The sequence below is a fragment of the Nycticebus coucang genome, chromosome 13 (assembly GCF_027406575.1).
Source record: "Nycticebus coucang isolate mNycCou1 chromosome 13, mNycCou1.pri, whole genome shotgun sequence".
Classification (NCBI taxonomy): domain Eukaryota; kingdom Metazoa; phylum Chordata; class Mammalia; order Primates; family Lorisidae; genus Nycticebus; species Nycticebus coucang.
The window spans coordinates 95361150-95374043 of record NC_069792.1 but is presented as its reverse complement, the minus strand read 5'-3'; the positions used below and the strand labels follow the sequence as shown (position 1 = coordinate 95374043).

The 12894-nt window shown below is 44.5% G+C and overlaps 1 protein-coding gene across 3 annotated transcripts in view; it reads right to left on the bottom strand.

Annotated features, from left to right (window-relative positions):
* Positions 1–12095, bottom strand: part of KHDRBS3 (KH RNA binding domain containing, signal transduction associated 3) — a 209500-nt gene extending 197405 nt beyond the window's left edge. For 2 of the 3 annotated variants that reach the window (XR_008373892.1, XM_053559274.1), the window contains exon 1: positions 11598–12094. Coding sequence is in view for 2 of the 3 variants with exons in the window: in XM_053559274.1 (XP_053415249.1) it covers positions 11598–11685 (88 nt within the window). In the remaining variant the exon portion in view is untranslated. Of the gene's footprint in view, positions 1–11597 lie in introns of all 3 variants that reach the window. The other variant, XM_053559275.1, reaches the window with a different exon arrangement.
* Positions 12096–12894: the final 799 nt, after the last annotated feature.

Below are 12894 nucleotides of genomic sequence, written 5' to 3'. Positions count from 1 at the left end.
AGTACCTGGAAGCAATGACACGAGCTGGTTCCAGCACACAGCCACAGATACCTGTCTACTCCCCAGCCGTCCAGGGAAAGTACCTGGAAGCGATGACATGAGCTGGTTGCTGCACATAGTCACAGATACCTGTCTACTGTCCAGCCGTCCAGGGAAAGTACCTGGAAGCAATGACACGAGCTGGTTCCAGCACACAGTCACAGATACCTGTCTACTGCCCAGCCGTCCAGGGAAAGTACCTGGAAGCAATGACACGAGCTGGTTCTAGCACACAGTCACAGATACCTGTCTACTGCCCAGCCGTCCAGGGAAAGTACCTGGAAGCAATGACACATGCTGGTTACAGCACACAGTCACAGATACCTGTCTACTGCCCAGCCGTCCAGGGAAAGTACCTGGAAGCAATGACACGAGCTAGTTCCAGCACACAGTCACAGATACCTGTCTACTGCCCAGCCATCCAGGGAAAGTACCTGGAAGCAATGACACGAGCTGGTTCCAGCACACAGTCACAGATACCTGTCTACTGCCCAGCCGTCCAGGGAAAGTACCTGGAAGCAATGACACGTGCTAGTTCCAGCACACAGCCACAGATACCTGTCTGCTGCCCAGCCGTCCAGGGAAAGTACCTGGAAGCAATGACACGAGCTGGTTCTAGCACACAGTCACAGATACCTGTCTACTGCCCAGCAGTCCAGGGAAAGTACCTGGAAGCAATGACACGAGCTGGTTCCAGCACACAGTCACAGATACCTGTCTACTGCCCAGCCGTCCAGGGAAAGTACCTGGAAGCAATGACACGTGCTGGTTCCAGCACATAGTCACAGATACCTGTCTACTGCCCAGCCGTCCCGGGAAAGTACCTGGAAGCAATGACACACAGCAGCCCAGATGTTAGTTTCTAAATATCATTCCACACTCAAAGAAAACAAGGCATATCGGAAGAAATGGCTGATTCCAGGACCGGGCACAGCAAGTTCAAATTGAGACTGCTGTTAGAAAGGGAAAAAGAAAAAAAGGCCTCCAAAAACACATGAGATGATCCTGCTAAAAGGACCAAGGAGCCAGGGCAAAGGACTCCCAAGCCAAACCTGGGACACTCTGAGCTTCTATTTATATAATGACAGTGAAGGATTAGAGCCCATTGAATTAAAGAAGAATCCACAATTTTATAAGACAGATAAGAGAGAAAGAAAGAAGGGGAGAGGGAGCGAAAGGAGAGGGAAGGTCCCTTCTCGGTACAATGCCAGCCAATAACGTAGACGGAATGACTTAGAACGTTACCAGTTCACAACGATCATAGTAATAATTCAGGGAAGAAATATTAACAGATCCCAAAATTTGTGAGAGTTTAATGAAGAATAGGGCTACTTATCCAGTCTCAAAGTAACTCCTCACAAAAGCACTAATTAATTACAAAAGAAAAAAACATTTTTTCTCTTTATAATGGAGAAAACTGGAATCACCCTTACTAAATGACCAAACTTAACATCACCAAACACGAGGATAAAGTGACACTGACACCACCTGCCCCTGGTGCGACAGACTGAAAAGGACAGTTTATCACCTCAGCACCATTTCTGCCAAGCAAGTTCACGACACGAATCTAAATTAAAGAAACATCGGACAACTTAAATTTGAGGGCTGTCCTACACAAATCTGGCCTATATAGTTTTCCAAAATGTCCTATCACAAAAGGCAAAGGAAGACAGGGGAGCTATTCTGAACTAAAACACTGAAGAGTCTTGACAGCCAAATGCAATGTGTGTGACTGAACGGGGTCCCCCAAAAGACAAAACTGGCAAAACTGGCAAAATAAGCACATGAACTAACAGCCCTGCATAACGGTTAAACTTCCCACTTCTGATCACTGTGCTACAGTTCAAAAAGAGAAGGCCCTATTTTCAGGAAATACATGCCAAGGTATATAAGTATTGGGGGGTGAAGAGTGATAATACTCACCCTTAGTATCAAATGACTCAAGAAACTACACATATACATGGATAACCAAGCAAATATGACAAGACTCTGGCTGGTAAATCCAAGCAAACAAGTACACAGGGTTCTAAGCCCTCTTCTCTTTTCCCTCGGTATGTTTAAAATTATTTCCAAATAAAAGTTTTCAATGCAAAAAAGAAATAAAGATCTTAAAGATAGGACGGTGGAAGAAAAGAGGAGTTAAACAGCCACAATACTTGTCAGAACCCACATTTATCTGACAAGTAGGAATATGACGGTATCATGGAAACATCTAGGAGACAGAATTAATAATCTGGGACGTCAAAGAAGTTCCAGATCACTATTGTTTCCCAGGCCTTGCAATGATTTCTGTATCTTCTACCTCCTTGAATAAGACTCATCCTGAAAGCCAGGCCTTGCCTGGAGACACTACACGTCGTTCTCTGAGCCCCCAGACCTCCATACATTCCTCCACCACTGTGGCCGCAGCGACTATTTACCCTGCACATATTATTAACGTATGCCAGGCACGAACCTAAATAACTCTTCACACATGTTGCATTGAAACCTCACAAACACTCCAGAAGAGATTTAGGTTTTTAGGTTTGTTTTTTTTTTAATGCCATTTCCAGACATGGACTGAGACTGAGAGGGTTTAATGTGTCCACAGTCACAACACAAAGCGATGGCAGAGCTGAGATGTGAACCCAAGTTGGCCTGACTCAAGGTGAAGTTCTTAACTACTCTTTTTACCAGATAGTCTGAATCTAATTTCAGTACCATTTTCAATTAATTGTCGTGTACACACATAGGAAAACAAAAGTGACAGGGATATTTCTAAACGTTTTCTCTTTGTACTTTCTCAGCACACCCAAACTAAAAGCAAGACCAGAAGAGGCGCAGGGGCAGGAGAAGGCAGCCTTCCAACAGCTCTGCCAGGGCAGGGGCAAGTATCCTCTGTACTCGATAACCAGGGCTGACGTACAGAATTTAGTCATGAGGAACAGAACTATATAAGTGTGTAATAATCTCAGTTTAAATACCATTATATTTTCACATTAAAAACTGACAGTAAAACTAAACAAATTACGAGATCACTGTCACTTCATCTTAATGACGACCAAAGGGGTAACATCACTGCTTTGTGCCGATGAAGGAGGCGTCCAAGGCCCAGAGAGGTACAGTCACGGTTCAGAACACACAATTCAATCTAGCCATTCAACAAATATTTGTTGAATACATGAATAAAATAGAAGAAACTGCGACATTATAAATTTTTAAAGTCCTAAGGACTCTCAATACAGTATTCAGCCCTGCTAAAAATTACTTAAAATGGAGTAACGATTTCGTCAGAAATTTTTCCCATGTTACGTACCTGGTGCTGGTCGAGTCCCTCGCCCTCCGCCCCCAAGTCACTAGACAACAGGAGGCAAGAGGAAGCAGGAATTTGCATACCAGCTGACAAACCTTGTCACCACTGCTTCCTTATACAAATCAAAGAATTGAGTGAAACCTCCAATAGAAGTTAACTATAAGGACTATACCCCTCCCCCAGAATAGCAGATTATAACGGCCAGTAGCCATAAATCAGACTTTCCTAACACTTTGAAAAAAGTTTTCAATTCAATGCTTTTACAATACTTTTCTTTAAGGCACAATAATGCAAGTTAGCTGTGTGACCTGGAAAAGGTTGTAAATCACTCTAACCCCCATTTGTTTATGGGTAGAATGAGAACAACAAAACTAAATGCTCGTGGCCCTCACCGGGAGGAAATGAAGAAACAAACGTGTGTAAAGGAACCTGGCAACAGTGCCTTGTACACCAAGAAATGGTGGCTACGCAACAGAAACACGTTAAGGGTTTCTGCAATCCTGATTAAAGAGCGTGATTCTTAATAATAGAATAGAAATATGGAGAACTTAATAATAGATTAGAAATATGGAGAACTAATATCAATGCATGAAAACCAAAGCACTGCAATGCAAGCTTGCTGATCAACTATTTTCGGTTCAGAAGCAGCTACCAGTGTGGACGGAGAGGTAACCTAGTTACGTGGGGCGCCATCTAGTGGAGGAAGAGCAGAGCACACGTGGTATAAATACCCAAAGAGAAAAAGGACAAAGGATGAGAATGAAAACTGCCCCTTCTCTTCACCACAGTTTCTCCATAGGAGCTCGAACCAAGTGACCCCAAGTGTAAGATTTATATCGGAAAGGAAGATCAAAAATAGTCCCCTTATCATCCCAGGGAAGAACATCAATGATATGCTAGGAACACCTTTTAAAATCCTTAAAATAGCAGCAGGGGCTGATTGGTGAAAAATTATGGAAAGTTATGGAAATTTAAAGCTTACTAATTCAGAGTAAGACATCTTGTGCTTGTGGAGTGAGGCTGCTGAGTGTCCAGACATGTTTCAAGATGTGCAGTCACAAAACTGTTTATGGAAGCTTCATTTGTTAATTTAAGCTTCAGGTGCTGTATCTTAAATAGCATAATAAAAACCAATCAGAGATGCTGCTAATTTTGGATATGACATTAATGAAAGAAGCTTCCTAAAGAATTAAATTCTTATTCAATATTTCCAGTATTAGAAAATTAAAATCATTCTAATAACATAAAATTACCCTTAAAAATGAAATGATATGATTTATGCATTAAATTGGAACGTATGTTATATCTTGAAAGTGATGCCACTATGCATTCACCTGTCTGAGAACAGTCTACAAAAATAGCAGGGAATTTTTATTAAGCACCTATTACATTTTAGACATTGTACTTAAGTCCAAAACAACCCTACAAAGAAGGCACAAAGTCCTAAGTTTTACAAATGGGGAAACAGGGGCTCCAAGAGGTGGACAAAAAATAACTTGGATAGATTACAGGTTACAAAAGTGGTCACATGGCTCTGTGCACCAGCAGGCCCTCTGTTAAGAAACTCTGTTCCCCAAGTAAATGCCATACACTGAGACCCGCAGTCAGCACCCACCACGCCGGCCCTGGTCAGACAGTTCCTACCCAATTTTGCCATACCACTGTCTGTCCCTCCATACAGTATGTAATCTGCCCAGCTCATCAAATCACCCATCCAATATCACGCATTTAATCTGAAGAGCAGCATAATCACAATTCCTCACAGACACAGTGAAAGCTTCTACCCTCCCTGATGCTCAGGGGTACATGTATAGGGTCCTGGAGTTGGGCAGACAAGGATCTGAATCCTGGTTCATCACTTATTAGCTGTGTGATCTTGGGCAAATTATTTGATTTTATTGACCTAGGTTTTCTCATCCGTAAAATAAGGTAAAATGATATATTCTTTTATAGACTGTCAGAAAAAATAAATGAAATAATGTGCCTAAAGCATATAAACCAAAAAGGCTCTTGATAAATGGTAGCTACTAATATTAGCAACTGCAAGGCAAGTTTATTCAAACACATTCCCCTCTTCCAGAAAGCCAAAACCATTATCAGTAGGACTATTTTCGTATGTTCTTGACACTCTTTTTTCTTTTTTGACCCTATATTTAGAGGATGAAGAATGTCTAAATATGCCATAAGCTGACTACAAATCCCTGATGTCATCCTCTGAACCAACCGCTTCTGTGACAAACAAAACATTAAAATACAAGGAGCTCTGCACCTTTACAGACAGAGCTTCACCAAGAATTTCACTTACTAACTTCCTGTACAGAACGTTTTTCTATTTTCTCTTTGACCACTGAAATACATACATAATTAAAAATCTTTACATTGATGCCAACTGAAGGCTGAGAACTGTGCTGGAGAACACAGGAAAAGTGAGCTTGCCTTTTGGTAAAACATGTTTTCAAGAACCTCTTTTTAAAAATTCATCACCAATAGAAATTCCCAAGGGGCTTCTGCTATAATGAAACTTTTATTTAAAAACAATGTTGAGTTCTGTCCTTTTATCTCTTTTCCTAAAGTATCTTATCAAAACACTGAGACTTGATTTAAAATTTCAGCCTGAAATTTTAACTTACAAGCTGTGTACCTTGACTGGGCAAATTACCTTATATTTTTGAGCCTTAGAGGCCTCATTTAAAAAAAAAAAAAAAAAAAAAGGAAGCAGGCAGGTGATAAAACCACCTACTTTGCAAGATCTTGTGGGGAGGAGAGATAAGGCCCAGAAAGACCCAGCACTGAGGAAGCCCTCAGTTTGGGAGCTTTTATTATAATTATTATTCCCAATGCTAAGTGACACCCACATTTTGTGGTTTGGTAAATATGTGAGCCATTCTGTCCTCACTCTGTGGGACTGGTGACAACAGGCAAATGGGTATTTTGTGATCAAAGTTGCTCTCGGGATTCAATTTGCAATTTCAACTGTCTGTTGGCCTGGGGTTTCCCTTTAGTATCTACATTGCAGATTGACTTCTTTGGGTAGGAAGACCTATCTGCCCTGTGACAAGGGCCTCCAAAATTCTCTTTTTAATCTGTAGCAAGAAATCTCATGAGGAGTTTGGAGGAGAGCTAAATGTATTAGAATGCACTGGCTGAATAAGTTCCTCAAGAAAGAATAAAAGTAAATAAACATCTGATTCAAAACAGATCTGACAACATGTTCTCATTATCTCCTAGAGAAGGACCCCTACTGTTCTACTACAGGGAAAGAGCACTGGGGTGATCTTCTGCTTAACACTGCATTTCACTCACAACCTTTTCTGCCGACCCATGCAGAGCTGTTAGGGACCTCATCCCCACCCCAAATCAAATGCTCTAAAGTGTTAATAAGGAGCAAAGTTCTTCAGTGACTGCTGAATTTCAAATATGGTTTCTAATTCTTCTACCAATATGATGATTGAAACACAGCACTGAACGAAAGACTGGAGTTCCCAGGGCTATGTGCCAAGAATCAGGGGAGGTGCTAAAGATACAAACTGATGAAAGACCAGACCCCGCCTCCTAAGGAGCTCGCACTCTTAGGACAAAGGGACACAAACAAGGTAGTGTGATGAGAATCACACCCTAAAGAGGTAGGTACCCAGGGCTAGGAGAGGCCAGAAAATCTGACTCGTTTGGGAGAACAGGAAAAGTCAGAAGAGATTACTTAGAACAGAAATTTGAAGGATGAAGTATGAAAACAAATGGCACATAATTTAGCTTTCAATTTAGTGCAAGCAAGAGAAAAATAACTGCACATAAGAAGGGTCAGGTTTGCACTCTCCTTCTGTCATTACCTGATTGTACCATCACGGTTTAACCAATAACTGTACCTCTGAGGGTCAGTATGGCAAGGTGAAAAGAACAACAGACGTGGAAAAGAACAAAGCTTGGACCTTCACTCTGACATTTTGTAAGTATATCACCTTGGGCAAGTCGCTTTAGTTGTCAAGAGTCTTGGTCTGTACAACTGAAAGATTGAGCTAATAACCTCTCCATCTCTGGGCCGTTACCGCCATTAAGATTACAAACATGACCCAGCACACAGAAGTGCCTTGAAAATGTCCATAGACTGAATTAGAAAGTCTAACCATCTAATAAAGGTAAAATTTTTTCTCAAACCAACCCAGATGTGAGCAACAGCTTCTCAGACAGGGGTGGAGGGACAGTGGCTTTCCTCCCTACCCCTAGGACCGGGCACAAATAACCAGCATGGCAGGGTCTCAATAAGCAGGTCACTAATGTCCAAACACCCAAACATTCTAACACGCCATCACCGCATCACTCAATCACAACACACCACGCAGAACTCAGAAATGGTTTATCTGAAACTGTGAGTCATCCTAGCCATTTTCTAACAAACAGAACAAAACAAAAAACTGATAACCAGAGGAAAAACAATTAAAAACTAAAAAGTAAATAACCACGCCCTCCTCTGGATGAAACAGCGACCCAGGCACTACAGCACGAAGACACTTCCCCAAATACAACTCTGCAACTCTCCTCCTAACTCTGTCACCCTACCTTAAACCTGATTTGTTTAAGCAAATCAGAAATATGTTCCGAAAGCAGTCCCCCAAAATGAAATTTTAAACCATCAGATTTTGTAGATTTTAAAGACATGCGAAGGATAAAGTAACAATCTTCCCTTTATACCTCTGGCTGGCCCACTCAGATGCTAAGTAACGCTTATAAGCCTAATATTTGAAAAATTGATATAATATGAAAAATATTTTGAAATACCAACAAAGAACTTTATCAATATGGACAGAAAATGAGCATGTTAATCTTGAATCCTCTGTGCTACTTCCTCTTGTACCCAAATACTAAATGTGACTTGGCAGTAAACCAGCCACCAATCCATACATCACATCAGATAATTAAAAATACACCATTATATAATCTTATTTAATGGTTTCTTGGCTTGGATTGAAAACCATCCAAACCAGTATCTATTGGAGGGTTGGATTAGATTATAATGCACAGAACATTTCTGAATATGTTCTTTAGTGAGAGTCAGCACATCCCCTACTAGCAGACAGAATATAAAACATGCAACACTACTTTCACCTCCAATTAACCTCCCTGGCAAAAAACTGCAATGTCCATTCACCCTACAGCACTAGTGAGGGGGGGGAGGTCTAGAGCACCAAATCTTATTTTCTTTAAGTTTTAACATCAAGTAAACAAGACCCATTACTTTTGTTAGTGAAACAAATTCAAAGTCAATATTTGGGGGTCTGAGGGGAAGAGAACTAGTTATCCTGGGAAAATAAAAACAAAATCAGTAACTAAATGCCCTCCATGAAACATAAGTATGGAAAAAGTATAAAAGCCAACCCACATTAGATTGGAGTGTACCTCTTGATGGCATCTTAGCTCAAGTTCTTACTTAATCTTAAAGATTATTAGAAAAAAAGTAATTCAGCTAGGAAGTTCATCTATGTTTATGAATACTGAATTTTTAAAAGATGACTATCCCTCATTTATAAACTGTTTCATTACTATAATGTGTTAATTATTAAATTAATATACTGGTCATAGGAGAGCTTTAAATCAAAAGTGCTTCCTGGTCTGACCATTAAAATCCTGTAAGATAACTCTACCAGAGTGGAGAAAGAAAACTTTTAAAAAAGCAGGATAAGTCTTCCTAAAGGAAACATTTCCCTTACATTTAACTCAACCAGAATTAATCATATCAATTATAACAATTTTTACAGTGTTTGATTCATGGAGACACCAATGCCAAGGATGGGGGTGAAACTAGTGCCCTGGAAACTTTCAAATACTGTATAAACATAAGATACCGTTAGGCTTGAGAGATTTTAACCATACAACAAACCCATTATGTGTCACACTGCGATAAAATTGAGGCATGCAACAGTGACCCATCATCACTGTACAGTTTTAAGCAGAAACACCAATGCCAGTGCCGAGATTCAGAATAACTTCTGAAAAACTAGTTTCCTTAGAAACATTCACAAAGATGGGTAAGTAAGAATAAAAGGAGTTCATATAGTCAATAATAAGATGTTTATCAGATTTAAAATCAAAGCTTCTTTACAATCACTTAAGACACTTATGTTTTGGAAAGGCACTCGTAATTCTGGAGTTACATAACAGACATAATTAATATTTTAAATGACAGAGCTCTGCATTTTGGATATCAGCCTATGATTTAAGAGAAAACCATTTTAGGCTGAAATAATACAAGCGTCTGAGTCACACCTCTTTCTTCCTTCCCATGTGAGAAATGTACTTCTTACAAGAATTACATTTTTGTTGAAAAGTAAGGTAATCAAGTTTGACACCTAAAATATACTAAATGGCAACATTTCCCTCAATAAATATGTTCCATCTAACTCTAAGCCTTTAGCCCTAGTAAAAACAAAAAAACCAAAAGAATTTTCAACATTTTAGCAACACAATACTCGGACAACATGGCACAGAAAATAATTCCGACTTTTAAAATAACTCCCTACACTTTTAGTTAAACTGCTTCCTTAATTGCATACAATATAACTTAGATTTTTGCTTCTTTATTAGAAAAAGTGCACTTAACTCCACAGTCCAGTATATTTCTAATGCCACTGATTTCAGCCAACATACAAAGAAATTTCTTTCACAGAGATGACAGCCCAGCAGGCAACAAAAGATATATGTAAATCATACAGAGCAGAGAGTACAAATCTAACTGTAGAACTGCTCAGAAGAGCATGGGAATAAAACTTAAATTTTTTTTCCTTAATTTAGGAATATGTGATCATTACTTTTTCAGAGACTTATTTTATTGAAAAAATAAAAATAAGCCCGCAATTAATGTGAAATGGGGGAGCTCTGTAAACCTATTTTCTGCTCAATAATTCAAATATGCTTAAATTCTTGGAAAAGGTAAGTCTCTCTCCACCACCACCACCATCAGCCGAGCACACACGCACTACTCTGAAGAACTGGTTGCAAGAGGCTAATACTGGAGGTCGCTGTTTTAAAATACAGGTATCTATATACAAACAGAATATGTCTGCCTCATCCTTCACTTCCAACAATAAAAGAGCTGGGCCAGCATTAAGAACAGCAGACAGGATTCATCTGGGAACCTCAGACTGTCACTGCACAAAGTGAATCATGCAAAAGGTAACAGATCCGACCAGATAATTTTTCTGCCATTTCCCAGAGACAAAATAGACCAGTGGTCTCCAAACCCATCCTCATCTGAAACACATATTCCAGCTCTAGGAGGAGTGGAGGGCTGCTCCCAGGAAGAAAATGTAATTTACCGTCCATCTCAGCAGATTACAGAGGAAGCCGGAGGAGAAGCAGCCTGGGGAACACCCTTCGCTGTAGGCGTGCCTCTGTAAACCCTGCTGTTCCCCCAGTCCAGTACTTCCCAGGACCTTTCAGACCCCAGGCTGGCTGGACTAATGTGAAAATGACAAAGACTCTCTCACCAATGTTCTGAACCTCAAAGCAGCCACCAATGAGGGTCACCCACCCAGAGCTTCCCAAAGAGAGAACAGAACAGGGAACAAGGAAAGGGCTGCCTCGCCAACCTCTCCTCCTCTGCTGACTTATCCCAGGACCGGCGGGTGAGGCTCGGCGTGAGCTGCCCACCCCCGAGGGGGCGGGGGGCAGATGGCCGGGCTGGGGCTCATGGAGCCTGAACTCAGGAGGAACAGAAGGCTGGGCTCTTCCCCAGGGATCGCTGGGTTCTTCGCTGAGCGCTGGGGTCTGATCCCAAACCTCTACCAAGGTCCCCAAACTTCACTAACAATCCAAGCACCTGTTCCCTTCACCTTTTCTGCATCTGACCTCCTCCAGTCCTTCCATTTCTCCTCCAGCTCTTTCTCCAGTTCCTTACAAACCAAACACCCTAGCTCCCCCAGTAAGTCCATTCTCCCCTCCAATGAGATAATTCAACCTCCACCCCCAGATGTCCACTGTCCCCCATCCAGAAGTTTCCTCTGGGTATCCCTGAGTCCTCAAAGATTTCCGTCAAGTCTCATTCAGACGCCCCAGCCTTCTCCTTCCTTCCCAAGTCTCGATTTACCTCTCGGTCTTCCCCTCGGTGTCCCACATCCTCCCAGGTCCCACCTAAACGCCCCGATTGCACGCCGGGGCTCTCCAGTCAGCCGCCACCGCTGCGCCTCCCAAGCCCTCCGCGCTTCCACCCAGACCCTCCTGGGTCCCCGGCCCCCAACCGCCCGAGGCCGGCAGTTAACGGCCGGCGCGCCCTCACCTTGGTTCACCAGCCGCAGAGCGTGCGTGAAGGAGGGGTCCAGGGAGTCCTTCTCCGCCATCAGCTCCGGCAGGTACTTCTCCTCCATGCTCGCCGGCCGCCCGGGGCCCGGAACGCAGACTCGAGGCGCACGGGCAGCGGCCGCCCGGCAACCCCCGACCCCGCCCGCGCCCCCAGCAGCGCGGACCCCGGGGCCAGACGCCGCAGCGGCGGCCAAGCCGGGCGGGCGGCTGGGCGGCGGCGGCAGAGGGGCGGGCACCGGCCCCTCAGCCCCGATCCCCGGTGGCCGCCGAGTGCCCAGCGCCGGCGGCCCCCCGCGCTCCGGGCGCGGGCCGAGGAGGAGCGGGCGCGAGCCGGTGCGGTCAGGGAGGCCCTCAGGCCGGACTGTGCGGCGCGCTCGGCTACCGTGAAGCAATCCCCAGCGAGCCCCGCCAGCCTGCGCCGGAGCTGCAGCCCCGAGCCGCACCCCACCAGCCGCCCAGCGCACTCTGAGCCGCTTCGCGGGGCGCCGGGCGCAGATCGCCCGCCGCCCGCCCCGCCCCGCCCCGCCCCGCCCCAGGCTCGCCGCCCCGCCCCGCCCCAACCCCGGGTGCCCCGCCCACCCCTCCGCGCCTGCGCACTGGCACCCGACCGCCGTGGCGCGCGCCGCCTTGTGGGGCTGCTCCGGGCTGCGCGCGGGTTCGCTGGGACGCGTGGGTCCCGCAACCGGAGGGAGCAGTACTGGGGCACTTCCCGAGTGGCCGGCGCCCTCTTCTGGCCCTGGGGGACGATTAGGGAACCTCGCGATGCTATTATGGTATTGCCCGACGCACAGACTGGGAAACTGAGGCCCAGAGAGGTCAATTGGCCCCCCACAAGGTCACTCAGCGAGCGATCCGGAAAAAGAGAGACAAGGACCGAGCCGGGAAGGTCGACCCGGGTTCGCCCCAGCTACGCTCTGGGGTAAGACAACGGAGAGAACCAACCTGCCTTTAAAGCTCCCTAGACTTCTCTAACTTAAGGCTCTTTGCGGTTGCGGTAACGCAGGGGTGCCGTCCTCCTGCGTGCCTGCCTGTGAGCGCCAACCTCCTGAGACCCTTCTACTCAGAGGTCGGTTACGTAAAACCGCGTGCCCTTCTGGCGTCCTTGTCCTCTCCACTTGCCACTGGGTTGTCGTTCTCTTCCGCCGTAAACCGGCTTTGCCTAGAACACACACATGTCCTTTGGCCTTGGGTGGTGATGCCTTCTGCCCCTCTCCGGCCCCTCCCCAGTCCCCAGCAAATGCTCCCCCAGGTGGGCTTAGGATTTCCCAAGGCAC